Source organism: Salvelinus fontinalis, chromosome 28, assembly GCF_029448725.1.
Source record: "Salvelinus fontinalis isolate EN_2023a chromosome 28, ASM2944872v1, whole genome shotgun sequence".
Lineage (NCBI taxonomy): Eukaryota > Metazoa > Chordata > Actinopteri > Salmoniformes > Salmonidae > Salvelinus > Salvelinus fontinalis.
In genome coordinates this window covers 22,533,693-22,550,217 of record NC_074692.1, presented here as the reverse complement: position 1 = coordinate 22,550,217, position 16,525 = coordinate 22,533,693, and the positions used below count along the sequence as shown (strand labels likewise).

General features: G+C 45.2%; 1 protein-coding gene across 3 annotated transcripts in view; it reads left to right on the top strand.

Annotated features, from left to right (window-relative positions):
• ssh1a (slingshot protein phosphatase 1a) overlaps positions 1 to 15,685 on the top strand; it is a 62,063-nt gene extending 46,378 nt beyond the window's left edge. For 2 of the 3 annotated variants that reach the window (XM_055887103.1, XM_055887105.1), the window contains 13 exons: positions 1,785 to 1,885; positions 4,273 to 4,337; positions 4,829 to 4,950; positions 5,122 to 5,190; positions 5,485 to 5,550; positions 5,946 to 6,140; positions 7,459 to 7,552; positions 7,821 to 7,949; positions 8,326 to 8,372; positions 8,587 to 8,733; positions 9,168 to 9,368; positions 9,543 to 10,254; positions 10,411 to 15,685. In XM_055887103.1, coding sequence (XP_055743078.1) covers positions 1,785 to 1,885; positions 4,273 to 4,337; positions 4,829 to 4,950; positions 5,122 to 5,190; positions 5,485 to 5,550; positions 5,946 to 6,140; positions 7,459 to 7,552; positions 7,821 to 7,949; positions 8,326 to 8,372; positions 8,587 to 8,733; positions 9,168 to 9,368; positions 9,543 to 10,254; positions 10,411 to 11,508 — 3,046 coding nt within the window. In that variant the 3' untranslated portion in view covers positions 11,509 to 15,685. The remainder of the gene's footprint in view (positions 1 to 1,784; positions 1,886 to 4,272; positions 4,338 to 4,828; positions 4,951 to 5,121; positions 5,191 to 5,484; positions 5,551 to 5,945; positions 6,141 to 7,458; positions 7,553 to 7,820; positions 7,950 to 8,325; positions 8,373 to 8,586; positions 8,734 to 9,167; positions 9,369 to 9,542; positions 10,255 to 10,410) is intronic. The other variant, XM_055887104.1, reaches the window with a different exon arrangement.
• Positions 15,686 to 16,525: the final 840 nt, after the last annotated feature.

Sequence of the window (16,525 nt, the reverse complement as noted above, 5' to 3'; positions counted from 1 at the left end):
AGGACATTATTGTCTTACCTGAAATACTGATATCGGTAGACATTTAACATGCGCCTATTCCATAGGCTCTGGTGTTGTCTAGTTTTCCTGTTTGTTTTTGTTCCTGTCGCTCTCATCACACCTGTACTTTCCAATGACGTGCCTGTTTGCTAGACTGCACATACAGGGTACATTGGGTATATGTTCCACCCTGCTGTCAGGTGGATTTACGAGCCTGGAGAGAGACTTATTCTGTAAGCACAGTGAAAGAGAATAATTGGCGCAAGCATAGAAAACAGCTTCAGCCCTCACTTTGTTTTTCACCACCACCTTGCCAAATTAGTTATGTCACCTGCAGAATGCACAGGAACTCAATGAGAGGGTGAACATAATATCCTAGACAGGTGAGACTTGTAAATGGCGTGTGTAGCTCAGAGGAATGCATTACAAACTACTGCAGCTAATTATTCAGTCTGTTTTGCATTTGGCCGGGCCGGAAGAGACCTGACAGATCCCATCAGGATTCAGCAGCTTATGCAGGCCAGGGGAAAAGGCCAGATAAGCATTCAGGATCAAAGCTTGATTCATAGCTGCTGTAGGTTGAGGCTCCGGCCTCCTCTTAAAACCTCTTTGGGATCGGTGTCCCGCTAGCGTTCCACTACGACAATATCCGTTGAAATTGCAGAGCACAAAATTCAAATACAAAAACCGTAATATTAAACATAAATTCAATTGTCTTACATCGTTTAAAAGCTTAACTTCTTGTTAATCCAACTGCGTTGTCAGATTTACAAAAAGGCTTTACGGCGAAAGCATACCATACGATTATCTGAGGACAGCACCCCACATCAAAATACTTTTTCAAACCAGCACAGGCGTCACAAAATCACAAATAGCGATAAAATAAATCACTTACCTTTTTGAAGATCTTCCTCTGTTTGCAATCCCAAGGGTCCCAGCTACACAATGAATGGTTGTTTTGTTCGATAAAGTCCCTCTTTATATCCAAAAAAGTCCTTTTAGTTGGCGCCATTGATTTCATTAATCAACTCGTTCAACATGCATACAAACGAATCCAAAAAGTTACCGGTAACGTTCGTCCATACAAGTCAAACGATGTTTCTAATTAATCCTCAGGTACTCTAATATCTAAATAAACAATACAATTTTTTCAAAAAACAAGCCTGAAACCCTTTCTAAAGACTGGCATCTAGTGGAAGCCATAGGAACTGCAATCTGGGAGGAATTATTTTGAATATCCCATAGGCTTGCGTTGAAATGGCCTGTGACCTCAATAAAAAACCTCCGGATGGATTCTCCTTGGGTTTTCGCCTGGCATATTAGTTCTGTTATACTCACAGACATTATTTTAACAGTTTTAGAAACTTTAGAGTGTTTTCTATCCAATGCTACTAATTATATGCATAACATCGCTTCTGGGCCTGAGTAACAGGCAGTTTACTTTGGGCACGTCAGTCATCTGGAATTCAGGATGGCTTACTGCTGAACTTTTACAATTGGGTTTAGTGGCTGAAATACTGGGTGCCTGTCTGGGCCTCCTGACCTGAAGCCCTATATTAAACACTTTTCTTGTCTGTCTGGTCCCAGGTATGTCCCATCTTCTCTCCCCATCTTCACTTTCTCTGTAACATAGCGCTCTAGAAGGTGTACGGATTCTGTTATAGAACTGGAACAGTTTGACTCACATATCAGTGTTGAACTGTTGAGTGACCATGTGGCTCAGTCTGCCCACATTGTTGCATGATCCAGTTTCTAACGGCTTTCTCCATCTGTTGTTTTTCTAGCCTGAGCGAGAGCTTCTTCATGGTGAAGGGTGCTGCCCTCTTCCTGCAGCAGGGCAGCAGTCCTCAGGGCCAGAAAGCACATCCCCACCACAAACATGCAGGTGAGTACCTACCACACAACCACAGGACAGGACCACATGGGCTGCCATGCAAAGTGGCTAAATGGTCCCAAGACTCAGACTTTGAATTTTTGACATTACTCTATCCATCTTACAGACAGTGTGGTTGTTTTGTCTGGTACTTTTTTGTGTAGTCTGAATGGTCTCTACTTTCTACCTGTTCTCCTGGAAAACTTGAGTGCACCTGAGTTGAGGTGTCTGGCTGATTTATTACCATGTTCCAGACATGTGTAGCTTAGGCAGATTAGTGGTGAAGTAGGTCTACAATACGCTATGTGGATGCTGGTAGTGTTCAGTAGTAGGCCTACAATAGGCTATGTGGCTGCTGGTAGTGTTCAGTAGTAGACCTACAATAGGTTATGTGGATGCTGGTAGTGTTCAGTAGTAGACCTACAATAGGCTATGTGGATGCTGGTAGTGTTCAGTAGTAGGCCTACAATAGGTTGTGGCTGCTGGTAGTGTTCAGTAGTAGACCTACAATAGGTTATGTGGCTGCTGGTAGTGTTCAGTAGTAGACCTACAATAGGTTATGTGGCTGCTGGTAGTGTTCAGTAGTAGGCCTACTTGTGTTCCATATCAATCGAAACAGGACACTGAGGGTTTGTCATCTGGCAGTTATCAATGTGGTAGTCATGTACCCGAGAGTCTATTCAAAGCTTCAACGTCATGAAATCCATATGGTATACCATATATAGGGCCTTGTGTTTAGCCACCAGTATTATGTAAAGGATGATATTTCAGGTGTGATTCTGAGGCAGAGGTTTTAATTGGTTAAAGACAAGAACCTGCAGCTGCTCGGGAGAGCTTAGCATGCACTCTCAATATCACTGTTTTTCTCCCCTTTACTTACTGTTGTTCAAGTTTGACTTGTTTCTCATTGTTGTTTTCCTTGTTTAAGTGAATTCAATAGGAATTTGGAATGGTTTGCGTCACCAAGTGAATTGACTGAACTTCAGGACATTCAGGATTGGCTGCTAGCCCGCATTAAGTGTTTGTGTTGGTAGGGAGTTACTGGAGGATGCAGTCATGTGTTTCTTATAGAGGAAGTACTGCCTGTGGAAAATTAATAGGCCAGGTTTTTTCTGGGTTCTTTGCTATGGAACAGAATGTTTTCAAGTAGGATAATCTCCCATGCGTGGACTTAGGCAACGTATTGGCCTGTAGCCCGCTGCCAGTGAACATTGTGACGTATTGTAGTTAGAATACTTAGTGGTGGCCTCAGGTTGTGAGCTGACTGATTACTGATCCACACTGTGCAGTTCCTTCGGTCTGAGAAACAACCATTGTTGGCCAACATCTTGGCTGGCCACAATATTTTCTCAAAGCTGTAACCGTGGCGGGAGATATCTCATGAAAACACTGCCTAGTGGAAAAACTTGCAGAACTGCCAGCACAAAAAGAAAGATGCCTGCATGTCAATTGAATTTGGCCTTAACCAAACCAAATGCAGAGATTAGCATTTGTCTCAGTAGATTTCTCTCGATCTGACAGTGAGACTGAGTGTCTAAATTGGGCTGAGCTGAGAAACTCCAATAGCCCCTAGCTGTTATGATCCAGAACAGTTGCAGAGTAAAGTACTCACCTACTAATACATGTAAATGAATATATGTCTGAACGTGTCTGTAATATATGTTTGAACGTACCATGAAGCAGAGGAGCAGGGGAACATGTCCAGAGCCAGCGTGCCGCTGACAGCTGTAATTAAAGCTGCCCAGAAGGAGAGGACATAGTTTGTTTGCCAGTCGTCAGAACACCTTGACTGACACATACTTGGCTGCCCCTCTTTACTCATCATCACTGCAGTGGTTAGGCTTGTCATTTAACCCCTCGTTATCCAGTAGCACCCTCTTTGGGTGTCAGCGTCCCAAATGTCTCCCTAAGCCCTATTTAGTGCACTACTTCTTTCGACGAGGGACCATGAGGCTCTGGTTAAATGTAGTGCACTACATATGGAATGCGGTGCTATTTGGTACGTAACCTTTCTCTCACCCCACTTCCTCAGGGGAACTTACGTCAAGCCTGGCATGATTGGCTCAAAACATTCCAACATGACAGAGAAGAAGCTGTGTTTAGGTGTGGTTTTATGGTTAGCTGAGACTGAGTTGTGGGTGATCAATTTGTAGATGACAAGCAGGAAAGTGTCTTTAGCCTGTTGCATGACACTAGCCCATTGTACCTGCACTTACTCACTCACTCAACAATGACATTAAGATGTCATGTGGTATGATGAGTGTTCAGTTTCAAATGTCAAGATCTTTTTTCTAGGACTAATCACATAAAACCATGCTATCTGATAATGGCACTGACCGACCAGGTGTTGTCATGGTTGTCTTTTAGTATTTATGTTTTATTTTATTCTCTCTCAACAGGAGACTTACCTCAGCACCTGCAGGTGATGATCAACATTCTTCGCTTGGAGGACCGAATCAAACTGGTAAGAGACACACCACGTGCAGTGACTAACCACCTGGCACCATGACATAGGCAAACTGCCTGAATGCTTTTTATTGTGTACTTAAGACTTGTTTACTCACTGTAATTATTAGCTCATGAGAACATGTTTGAACGCGCACAGGAGAGCATTACCAAGTGTTTCCATGGTTTCTGTGAAATTAAGAGTTTGTTAGTTTGTTACCAACCACTATGTTCTCACACTCCATTGGAATTATGCCTCCCATGTATTTACAAACTGTTTTTGACTGAGATAAATTACTTTAGAGGACTGGAATGTGTGCGTGTGTGTGTTATGGTTGGACTGTATGGGTGCTAGGCTCATTTTCCCAGGGTCAGGCTGTGTGTACCATCAATGTTCAGAGTCTATTTGTATTACTTAATCAGGTTGACATGTTGGTAGAGGTGGATGTAGCGGCATGCCTAGTTGTTTGTGTGAAAGAGTTGATGAAGCTGTCGTGTCCTCTGCTACAGGCGGTGAGGTTGGAGAGTGCCTGGTCAGACAGAGTGCGTTACATGGTGGTGGTGTACACCAGCGGACGACAGGACACAGAGGAGAACATCCTGCTGGGCATAGACTTCAGCAACAAGGACAGGTGTGTATGGGTCTGGGCCGGCTCGTGTGTCTGCTCACTTGCTATGGTCGTCTTTGATGCAGATGTTAGACCCTTGTTGTAGCAGCATCTCTATTTGAAGTTGTTTTGGAACGTAAAACCAGATGTTGTGTTGATCTGCTGGGAACGTGTCTGTGTGTGTGTTGTTCCCAGCAAAAGCTGCTCCGTTGGCATGGTGCTGCCTCTGTGGAGTGACACCAAGATCCATCTGGATGGAGACGGGTGAGTGAGTCCCCCATAGAGATACAACTATTCTATATCTGTCCCATCAGTCAGGCAGCCCCCTGCTGTCCATTCAGGGGAGAAACAGCTCTGTTTGGTTAAAACTGTAATAACTTGAATACCTGTACAGAAAAGGATACTGAGCTTAATACAGGTATCACCTTCTCCTTTCACACAGCCTAATGACCTAAAATGACTTGTGTTTTGATAGAGCCAGTTATGTTGAAGTAGTGGTTACTGGGTGTTAATCAGTGTGTGATCAGGGAGGGTCATCGCCTGTCTTGTCTCCCTCAGGGGTTTCAGTGTGAACACAGTGAGCCGGAATCATGTCTTCAAACCTGTGTCTGTACAGGCCATGTGGTGAGTATACAACCGTAGGAATGACTGCTTAATACATTGTTGTTATTGAAGCAATACCACATCAATGAATTGGCTGCTGACTTGAGAACACACTGTTGAGGCATTTCCATACTGACTCACTTTGCCGTCTAGTGGGGTAGAGATGCAGGTGCATGCAACAATAAATCAATCAAATGTATTTTATAAAGCTCTTTTTACATCAGCAGTTGTCACAAAGTGCTTTACAGATATACAGTTTAAAATGCATGCCATTCATTCATGTGAATCAGCTCAATACACTTTAAAAGCTTATAGGTCAAATACTGCACCTCTTTTCTCCCAGATTAACAAAGATGGTTGATTAAAGATTAATTGACCCACTATTGACCAGTGTCTCTTTCTAACCCTTGTCCCAGGTCGGCTTTGCAGATCCTCCACAAGGTGTGTGAGGTGTCCCGCAGGTACAACTACTTCCCTGGGGGCATGGCCCTCACCTGGATGGGCTTTTATGAGAGCTGCATCGCCTCGGAGCAGAGCTGCATCAATGAGTGGAATGCCATGAGAGACCTGGAGACCTTGAGGCCTGACTCCCCCACCATTTTTGTTGACAAGTGAGTCAACAGAAATTGCCAATGAATATGAAATAACTATACCTGCTTGTCGAACATCTCATTCCAAAATCATTAGCATTAATATGGAGTTGATCCCCCTTTGCTGCTATAACTGCCTCCACTCTTCTGGGAAGGCTTTCCACTAGATGTTGGAACATTGCTGCAGGGACTTGCTTCCATTCAGCCACGGGCATTATTGAGGTCAAGCACTGATGTTGAGCAATTAGGCTTGGCTTGCAGTCGGCGTTCCAATTCATCCCAAAGGTGTTCGATGGGGTTGAGGTCAGGGCTCTGTGCAGGCCAGTCAAGTTCTTCCACACCGATCTCGACAAAGCATTTCTGTATGGACCTCGCTTTGTGCACTGGGGCATTGTCATGCTGAAACAGGAAAGGGCCTTCCGCTAACTGTTGGAAGCACAGACACTATACAATGTAATTGTATGCTGTAGCGTTAAGATTTCCCTTCACTGGAACTAAGGGGTCAAGCCCAAACCAAGAAAACAGCCTAGGCCATTATTCCTCCACCAAACTTTACAGCTGGCACAATGCATTGAGGCAGGTAGCATTCTCCTGGCAACCGCCAAACCCAGATTCGTCCGTCGGACTGCAGATGATGAAGCATGAGAGAATAGCCGAATCCACTAATTCCACTGCTCCAGAGTCCAATGGCGGCGAGCTTTACACCACTCCAGCCGATGCTTAGCATTGCAAATGGTGATCTTAGGCTTGTGTGCGGCTGCTCAGCCATGGAAACCCATTTCATGAAGATACAGACGAACAGTTCTTGTGCTGATGTTGCTTCCAGAGGCAGTTTGGAACTCGGTAGTGAGTGTTTGCATCTGAGGACAGACGATTTTTACGCACCTCAGCACTCTGTGGTCCTGTTCTGTGAGCGTGTGTGGCCTACCACTTCGCGGCTGAGCCGTTTTTGCTCCTAAACGTTTCCACTTCACAATAACAGCACTTACAGTTGACCGGGGCAGCTCTAGCAGGAATTTGACGAACTGACTTGTTGGAAAGGTGACATCCTTTGACGGTGCCATATTGAAAGTCACTGAGCTCTTCAGTAAGGCCATTCTACTGCCAATGTTTGTCTATTGAGATTGCATGGCTGTGTGCTCGATTATATACACCTGTCAGTAACAGATGTGGTTGAAATAGCCGAATCCACTCATTTGAAGTGGAGTCGACATACTTTTGTATATATAGTGTATATGAAATGTGTGCTGGTCCTGGAGGACTGCTGGTTCTGACTGACCCTTTGACAGAGAGTAGAGTAGTGTGCTGATAACCTCTGCGTTTGTGTCCGCTGATGCAGGCCCACAGAGAGGGAGCAGACCGAGTGCCTTATCAAAGCCAAACTCCGAAGCATCATGATGTTCCAGGATCTGGAGAATGTCACCTCTAAACAGGTGAACAGAGGGGAGACATGAACATGAACTGCGTGCCATCTCTTTATAGTGTACTACTTTGACCAGGGTCCACTGAATAGGCTGTCATTTGGGATGAAGTATTAAAAACAAACATATTTTTAATACAGCCTTAATGACTTGTAGTGTAGTCTTCAGGCAATTTCGGTCTGACATTATTTATATATTTGAAACCGTAATCAGTAATATTACAAGGAGAAACGGTAGAATATAAAATGGTTGGGAGTTAATGACTGTGCTGTCCCGTCAGATCCGAACAAAGCTGGAGCAGCATATGAGCTGTAACCTGATGCAGTACAAGGAGTTCATTGACAATGAGATGCTGCTGATCCTGGGCCAGATGGACAAGGCAACACTCATCTTTGACCACCTCTACTTGGTTAGTCACCTGGCAACATTTTCCCATCCAGAACTGCTTGGCAATGCTCAAACTCTGGCCTGTTCCCATATCTGTTTGTGTTCTTGCAAACACTGTTGTTGTCATTGGCATGACAACGAGTGACAAGAAGCACAAGCAGACTGGCATTCGAGCTACTCAAACTCTGCTTAATCTGATTGATCGAGTACATTTTAGAGTTTCTCATTGGTTGAGATAGGATCTATTTGTCTCAATGAGATTTGGCCTACTGAAGCCATGGTATTTGGCTGATACTGCTAGCAGAGAAGTACCCTGGAAGAGCAACATTTGGACAGCCCATCGCTATAAATGTCATAACTATATGTTCAGTCTAACATTTTTCCACATTTGTTTGCAGGGATCTGAATGGAATGCCTCCAATCTGGAGGAGCTTCAGGACACTGGGTAAATAAATTGAGCCTTTTGCTAGCTTCCAAACATTTCTATTCGATAAAATTAGTTATTTATTGGCTCATGTGGACTTGTATACATTTTTTGGGGGCTCAAAGGTTGTCATGATAAAACCCTAATCTATAAAACATTGGTCATTGGTATGTCAGGATATTATGAGGATAGTGTCTGTCTGTCTGTCTTCATCCAATAACCGTCTCCTTACCAGGGTGGGCTATATCCTCAACGTCACCAGGGAGATAGACAACTTCTTCCCAGGGACATTCTCCTACCACAACATACGGGTCTATGACGAGGAGACTACAGACCTGCTGGCCCACTGGAACGAGACTTACAACTTCATTGTTAAAGCAAAGTAAGTCCTGTTAGACTTGAAACAGGTAAGAGTGACCGAAGGACAGCGAGATAGCGAGAGACAGAGCTGATAAAGCAAGACATTTTTTACCATTACACACTCCTGTGTAATCCTCTTTTTATTCATACATATAGATAGGTGGCTCTTAGTAAGTACCACGATGATAGTAAATATATCTTTCTGCTGCTTTCAATTGAGGTACAGTAGTAGTAGCTTCCAGAGAACTGTGAGTGACTTGACTGGAATGTCATTAAAGTGACACGAGGCTGTGTGCCACTGTCTGTGATCAAGTTGTCTTAGAGAAGGGAGCTGAAGATGGTTACCACTAGCAACCCAAAGGCTGTCATTATCTTCGTCTGAGTGACAGAACTAGCAGAGGATTCTACTCTGATTTTCCTAACTACTCTGCATTCATGTTGCGTTAACCCTACCAGGAAGAACCACTCCAAGTGTCTGGTCCACTGTAAGATGGGCGTCAGCCGCTCGGCCTCCACCGTTATTGCCTACGCCATGAAGGAGTATGGTTGGTCGCTGGAGAAGGCCTACAACTTTGTCAAGCAGAAGAGAAGCATCACACGGCCCAACGCAGGCTTCATGAGACAGCTGGCTGAGTACGAAGGCATCCTGGACGCCAGGTACAGTCACACTACGCCCTCTGTAATTGCCATAGCCCAGATCGACTAGGGAAGCCCAGCAAGAGATCAAAGCACTGAAATGCGGCCCTAGGTTATAGATTTTTCTGTATGTTATGTGTAGTATCCGAGAGTATCTCCCATGCTCCTCCTTACCTCCCTTTTGTCCACTTCCAGTAAGCAACGTCACAACAAGCTGTGGCGTCCCGACCGTCCCGACCCAGACTGCGACCTCCCTGAGGGCCAGCAGGCCCAGTGCTGTGGGAGGGAGGACCCAGGTAATCAAACCCCTGAACCGGTGATGTCCCCCTGCTGTGAGGAGGCTCTGGGGGAGAAGGGGGCGGCACGTCCCCTCTCCCCCTGCAGGATGTTCAGTCTGGAAGTGGACCCCGCCTACAACAACTACTACTTTCGCAGGCTGTCTGACTCGGCCCTGGACAGTGACCCCTCCACGCCGGTGCGCGCTCCGCCCCTCCTGGACATGGAGCGAGTCTTCATAGAGATAGAGGACGTGGAGCGGGACGCCCTGCTGGATGACGAGGCCTTTGGGGGGCGAGAAGGCCTTACCCACTTTGGTCAGGCTGGGGAGGGGACAGCGGCCCAGACTTGCTGCCGAGGACCAGAGCCCCTGGAGGAGCTGCGCCTACGTCTGGAGTTCAGCACCGTGGAGGAGGAGGACGAGGAGGAGGCGCAGAAAGAGGAGGCAGAGATGGAGGCACTAGCACAGCCAGGAGGAAGAGGGGAGAGTGCAGGACGAGGGGATGGTGAAGGAGAGGTGGAGATGGTTCAGGAAGAGGAGGGAGAGAAGGAAGGCAATGGGCTGGACCTGGTAACCCTGAACCAGAACTCCAACAATAACAACCACTTTAATACCCTGTTCAGCCTCAATGTAAGTTTGGAGCGGTTTTCATTATGGTGTCTTCTGTCTCTGTAATATACAACCAATTCATATGTATATGTAGTAGCTCATGGTAAATAGATAACTGAACTCATAAAGAGTAATGGATATTCTTTGTTTCTGACTTCTTGTTTCCCCTCTGTTTAGGACACTGCTCCTTCCAAACCTGCTCACCCAGTCAAGCCTTCAGGCCTCTCTCGATCAGACGACAAGCCCAGCCATGGAGTGGAGATACTGACCCAGGACGCCGATCTCTGCCTTAGCACACTGGGGAGCGGTGTGGGGTTAAGTGTCTCTGTGGAGGTCCCCAGTCCCACGCTCCCACTCACCTCCCCCGACACACCCTGTTCCCCCAGCCTGCTACACCCCTGTAGCCTGCTGTGTGACTGTGCCAACTGTGTTGCCCCGCCCTCTACACTTCTACCTGATGCCAAGAACTCCACTTACCCGGGTGAGTCTGAAGGTGAGGAAGGGAAGCTTTTAGGGGTCTCTGAGGCTGTCCCAGAGCTGCTGAGCCTGGAGAAGGAGAGGCCGGCGGTGGCCTGCTGCGTAGCCCAGCAGCAGGAGACTCTAGTGCAGCTACAGAGGTCAGGGCTGGTCCGCCGGAGGGCAGAGAGGCTGGAGAGGCTGTCAGGTCTGTCTCTAGAGGGGCTTCATCCCCTGGAGCTTCCAGAAACCCCCAGCTCAGGGGCCAGAGAGGGCACCAGTCCTGTGGAGGGGAAGTTCTCAGCTTTCCCAGGAGACTTCCCCAAGTCCTCCACACCATGCCCAGTACGCCTAGAGCCGCTGGTGGTTCCTCTGCCTAACGAGACCCTGCTGGGGGCAGTGGGATCTGGGGTGCTGACGCCCACCTCCTCCCCCCACGGCTCCACACTGACACGTAGCTCTAGCAGTGACAGCATCCGCAGTGTGAGGGGCAAACCCGGCCTGGTGCGCCAGAGGGCTCAGGAGATCGAGACTCGCATGCGGCTGGCCGGCCTCACCGTGCCCTCAAGCCTCAAACGCTCTAACTCACTGGCCAAGCTGGGCAGCCTCAACTTTTCCTCTGAAGACCTGTGCTCCGTCTGCTCCTCGGACGCTGGCACCCTCCTGCTCCGCTCTCTTTCCCCAGAGCCAGGCCGAGAATGGGAGTGCCCCACCACCTCCACCTCTTCCTCTACCTCCACCTTCACCTCCACTCATGCCAGAGCACAGAGGGACCAGACCAGCCCAGAGAGAGCACTGCCCGGGGGGGCCAGGAGCTGACAGGAAGGATGGAGGGACACTCCTCCACCCATCCCCCACTCTGAGCTGGAGAGGGTAACAGATTTTGGAGAGGGATAGTCTTTAAAAAAAAAAAAAAGTGTGTATATATAGAATTATACATATATAAATAAACATTTGAATAATATATATTAATATAAATCCACATCATATTGAAGAAAAAAGAAACAATCCAAATATTATACCATAATCCAGATGGTATTTTGGTTATACTGTTTTTGCATGGAGCTCAATGAATGTGTGTGCGAAGATGAACCTCGTACAGAAGACCTGGTCTCCATCAGGACTTAAAAAAGCTATTTTCATTCCTGGTCCTCTGCCTTTCTAGCTTTCCAGGGATCAGAATTACAGCTTCATCATTATCATCATCATCATCATCACCACCATACTCCACATTATCATCACCATTCTATATATACCCTGCCTTCCACAAGCAGTGGAGATTACATAGACTTTATTATTCAATGTTCTGTTTGCTTTACCATTGGTTAATGGTACAAATTGTGTTGATTGGCTTAGTTGCTGTCTTAGAGTTGATAATCAGATGATATTGATTTTGCTCTCTCTCTCATCATCTGCTGAAGTTTCACCATGTGCTGAAAACAAAGGGGGGGAAGAGGGTTTGGTTGTCCATGCTTTATTTAGCACTGCTCATCTATTTTAGCTTCAGTAAAAAAAATTACAGTAAGCAATATTACACTTACAGAGACCATAAACATGGCATAACACAAAGCACCATTGATTTGATGTGCAGTATGTTGTTTGGAGGACAATGGCTGTCATGTGATAGGTCAAATGTGTGACATCACAATGGTCCTGGAGAGTTGGTATGCTGAAACATTTTGTTCCTCTTTTCACCGCTGTGTTACAGATGATCCATTCCAGGTTGTTTGTTGTTTACTAACGATGTGATATTAGAAATGTGATTGTAAATTATACAGGCATAGAATCCATTTACTTTGCTTTTGAGCCTGCTTTGTATTTGGGGATTTGAATAATTTTGGGATGAGCCAAATAGATGTCACAAATCATTTTCAAACAATTCAGATCCCAAAATAATAAAAAACAAAAAGACCATAGCCCTCCCTGCAAGTACTGCTGTATGATTCCACTTCTGTAACAAAAGTCATTCCTCCTTCCGTCATGCTATAATATCCTCCAAGCTTCCAACCTTTACCTGTGGCAGAACGTCTACATATAATTCCAGGAGTCTTCTGGGACCATTCTACCTCTGACCCCACGGTGATGTGGTGCTTTTCATTTTGTTCAAGCAGTTCTACAGACCTGTTCCTGTCAGGTGAGAGGCTCACATGCCGTATCGGATCTCTGCTGGCTGTATGTTGAGTGCAGGGTAGTCCATAGTTGTCTGGTTTATAATCTTAAATCTGCTGAGCCTCCAATGTCTGGACACTCAACAGCCAAACCTCACCTGAGATTCAGCAACAGTACAGTGCAAAACATATGACATAGCAATGGGGCTGAGAAAGCCATCTTGCAGCTCCTTTACTACCCTCCCTTCCAATTAGCCTGTGTCTAGGCCTGGGTTTACCAGTGTTTTGTGGAGGTCATTTCTGAGATCGGAGTCCCCTATCAGAACCCTCTTGCGATTTTGCTTTGCTTCTGGATAACTGCTGGCTACGTTGAATGCTAATCTTATTCAAACTGCTCTGGGTCAGTTTTGTAAGTTGAGCATAGGGGCGGCAGGTAGCCTAGTGGTTAGAGCGTTGGACTAGTAACCGGAAGGTTGCATCATCGAATCCCAGAGCTAACAAGGTAAAAATCTGTTCCGCCCCTGAACAAGGCAGTTAACCCACTGTTCCTAGGCCGTCATTGAAAATAAACATTTGTTCTTAACTGACTTGCCTAGTTAAATAAAGATAAAATAGAACTTCTCTCCCTCTGTACCTGCTTGTTGATCCACGCTTGTCTGTAATCATGCCCTTTATTGCATCTGAGACTTGGTCTTTGAACTGAGTTGCGCTGCAGAATCAAAATTGTGAGCAGTTGCATTGGGAGTCGTACAAAGTCTTCTTTAGGTTCCAGAGACGGCTTCTCTCATCTTTCCTCTGCCGGACTCTGGAGGGTCACACCATTCCTTATGCATGAGGCCATGAGATCCATGATGTCTACCCACTTCCATCCTTGTTGTTTCTCTCCCTGTCTCAGTACTGCTCCCCTGAAAAGTGTACCACTATTTCACGTTCCATGTCGTTCATTCCACTCAGCTTGTCTTCGTGTATAATTGAAAATAATATAAATTGTTAATTTAACATCTAGCTACTTTGCCATAGATTTGTTTTTTTTACCGTATTTTTTTTTTTTACAATGTTGCAGTCAAATATTTGCTTTTGAAATTATTGTATAAGTTCAGTATTTGTGTATGTTTGTGCATGAGAATGGTTACTGTGAACTATTTATGTTTTTTTTTAATATAGGTTCATATTGCACATGCATGTCTCCCACATGAGAGCACATGACGCATTTACTGTATGTAAATATGTATGTACAGTAGTCGATGACGTTACAGAATATACTGCTGTATAGTACTGTATGTACGTGTCTGTTAATATGGAGAGCACAGACTTAGTTCTTCCCAATGACTCCAGTTCCTGTGCGGACACTGTTTTACTGCAAGCAGTATCCTTCCAGTTTGAATCACTTATGCTGTGTGTTTGTATGTATGTATGTACATATGCTATTTTATTGAAATGTGTCAGTTGCCTGTTTTTTTTATTTTGTTTTTTGAAAAGGTTTTGGTTCTATTGGGCATAACCCAAACTGCCACTTACCACTAAAATCTTGACCTCAAAGAAAGTGTTAAATTAGCTGAACATTGCCTCTGTCATTGTACGTCAAAAGACATGTCTACCATGATACTGTGTAAAAGTGTGTATTTGGTGTGCCACGCAAACACTGATGTGATTGTGCACATACTGTATACAGGACCTCTGTACTGTAGAGATGGCTCTGTAATGTTTCTCCCCAGTTTATACCCTTGCTGCTTCCATTTCAGGATGAGGGTTTAGTTGCTGTTTTTCTTTCTTGCTGCACACTAGATGTAGAGAACAGAGCGATGGACCTGCTTCCCAGGTGCCAGGCCAACATCTCTGGACAGCAGGGCTGTCCTATGGTGTGTGTGTGCATTATGTAATATGCACGGCAATCTAGACTCTTTTCACAATGGATGCCAACCTGTGTTGTGGGGTGTGTTGTCCAGTGTGGTGCCGTTAACCCCATCTAGGTTGACACTTGGCGTCTGATGCTGCACAGTGCGACTGGAGGTCATTAGTGCAATATGAGTGTTTGAGCTATTAGTCCACTTCCATTTAGGTTTGATTTATGGACACACACTAGTGCCTTAGCCGTGACAACAGAGTCATAGAGCTGTGTATGTGTGTGTGTGTGGTGCTGCCAGTATTGCAGAGGATTTGGATGGTAGGGTTGATACATGATGGGAGTGGGACACTGACGAGACTTCCCTTCCTCTTTAGTAGAACAGTGGCCCTGCATTTCTTTTCATTTTCATTTGTTTTTCTTTTTTCTAACGATAGACCAAGGTGTGAAACAGGAATCTGAAGCCTGTGGTTCCTTTTTTGAACCTTCCAGTACATTCTTTGGTTTGAAGAGAATAAATCAATATTCTCTTCCTTGTCCCATTCACATGTCCATCAGGGTTTCCAAAATGGGATTTTGATTCTAAATTGTTAGTGCTCTTTGAAATGTGGGATAGCACAAAGGTTATATCTATGGGTGTCTATGGGTGTCACTAAATAGACACCATTGAAGCTGTTTGACATAATCATGATTCTCATTTTGTATATTAATCATTTATTTGCGTCTGTAATCTGTTACATCTTATGTATTGCACCTTTGGGAGAAACAGAAGAGAGACCGTAGGATCATCCGCATACTCGCATAGTGTCATACCGATAGATGAGTGTTCATATCACTAATGATTTATGAAGCTTCTTATAGGCATAAAGTCAAACCAATTTCAGAAAGATCACAGCGATAGGTTTCTCCACTGTTTTTTGTTACCATTAAGTATGCAGTGATTTTTGGTACTGTGCATTTGCTGTAGTTTGAATGCATTATGCACTTTTTTACATTTGTTAAAATGTACTGTTTATGAAAATAAATGTTTTTTCATATCACAGAAGTATGTTTGTTTATTCTCAAATTGAAAACATGTCGCTTTTGAATACAATGTCATAACTCAAAACTATTACTGTTGGTATTTTGAGAAAAATAAGAACCACACCATAGCCTTTTATCTGCTAATTAACAGACACGCAGTTACTCAGCAGGGAGAGGAGGCATGTGGTTTCATAATCACTGTCTTACAATATACACTGCTCCAAAAAATAAAGGGAACACTTAAACAACACAATGTAACTCCAAGTCAATCACACTTCTGTGAAATCAAACTGTCCACTTAGGAAGCAACACTGATTGACAATAAATTTCACATGCTGTTGTGCAAATGGAATAGACAACAGGTGGAAATTATAGGAAATTAGCAAGACACCCCCAATAAAGGAGTGGTTCTGCAGGTGGTGACCACAGACCACTTCTCAGTTCCTGTGCTTCCTGGCTGATGTTTTCGTCACTTTTGAATGCTGGCGGTGCTTTCACTCTAGTGGTAGCATGAGGCGGAGTCTACAACCCACACAAGTGGCTCAGGTAGTGCAGCTCATCCAGGATGGCACATCAATGCGAGCTGTGGCAAGAAGGTTTGCTGTGTCTGTCAGCGTAGTGTCCAGAGCATGGAGGCGCTATCAGGAGACAGGCCAGTACATCAGGAGACGTGGAGGAGGCCGTAGGAGGGCAACAACCCAGCAGCAGGACCGCTACCTCCGCCTTTGAGCAGGAGGAGCACTGCCAGAGCCCTGCAAAATAACCTCCAGCAGGCCACAAATGTGCATGTGTCTGCTCAAACGGTCAGAAACAGACTCCATGAGGGTGGTATGAGGGCCCGACGTCCACAGGTGGGGGTTGT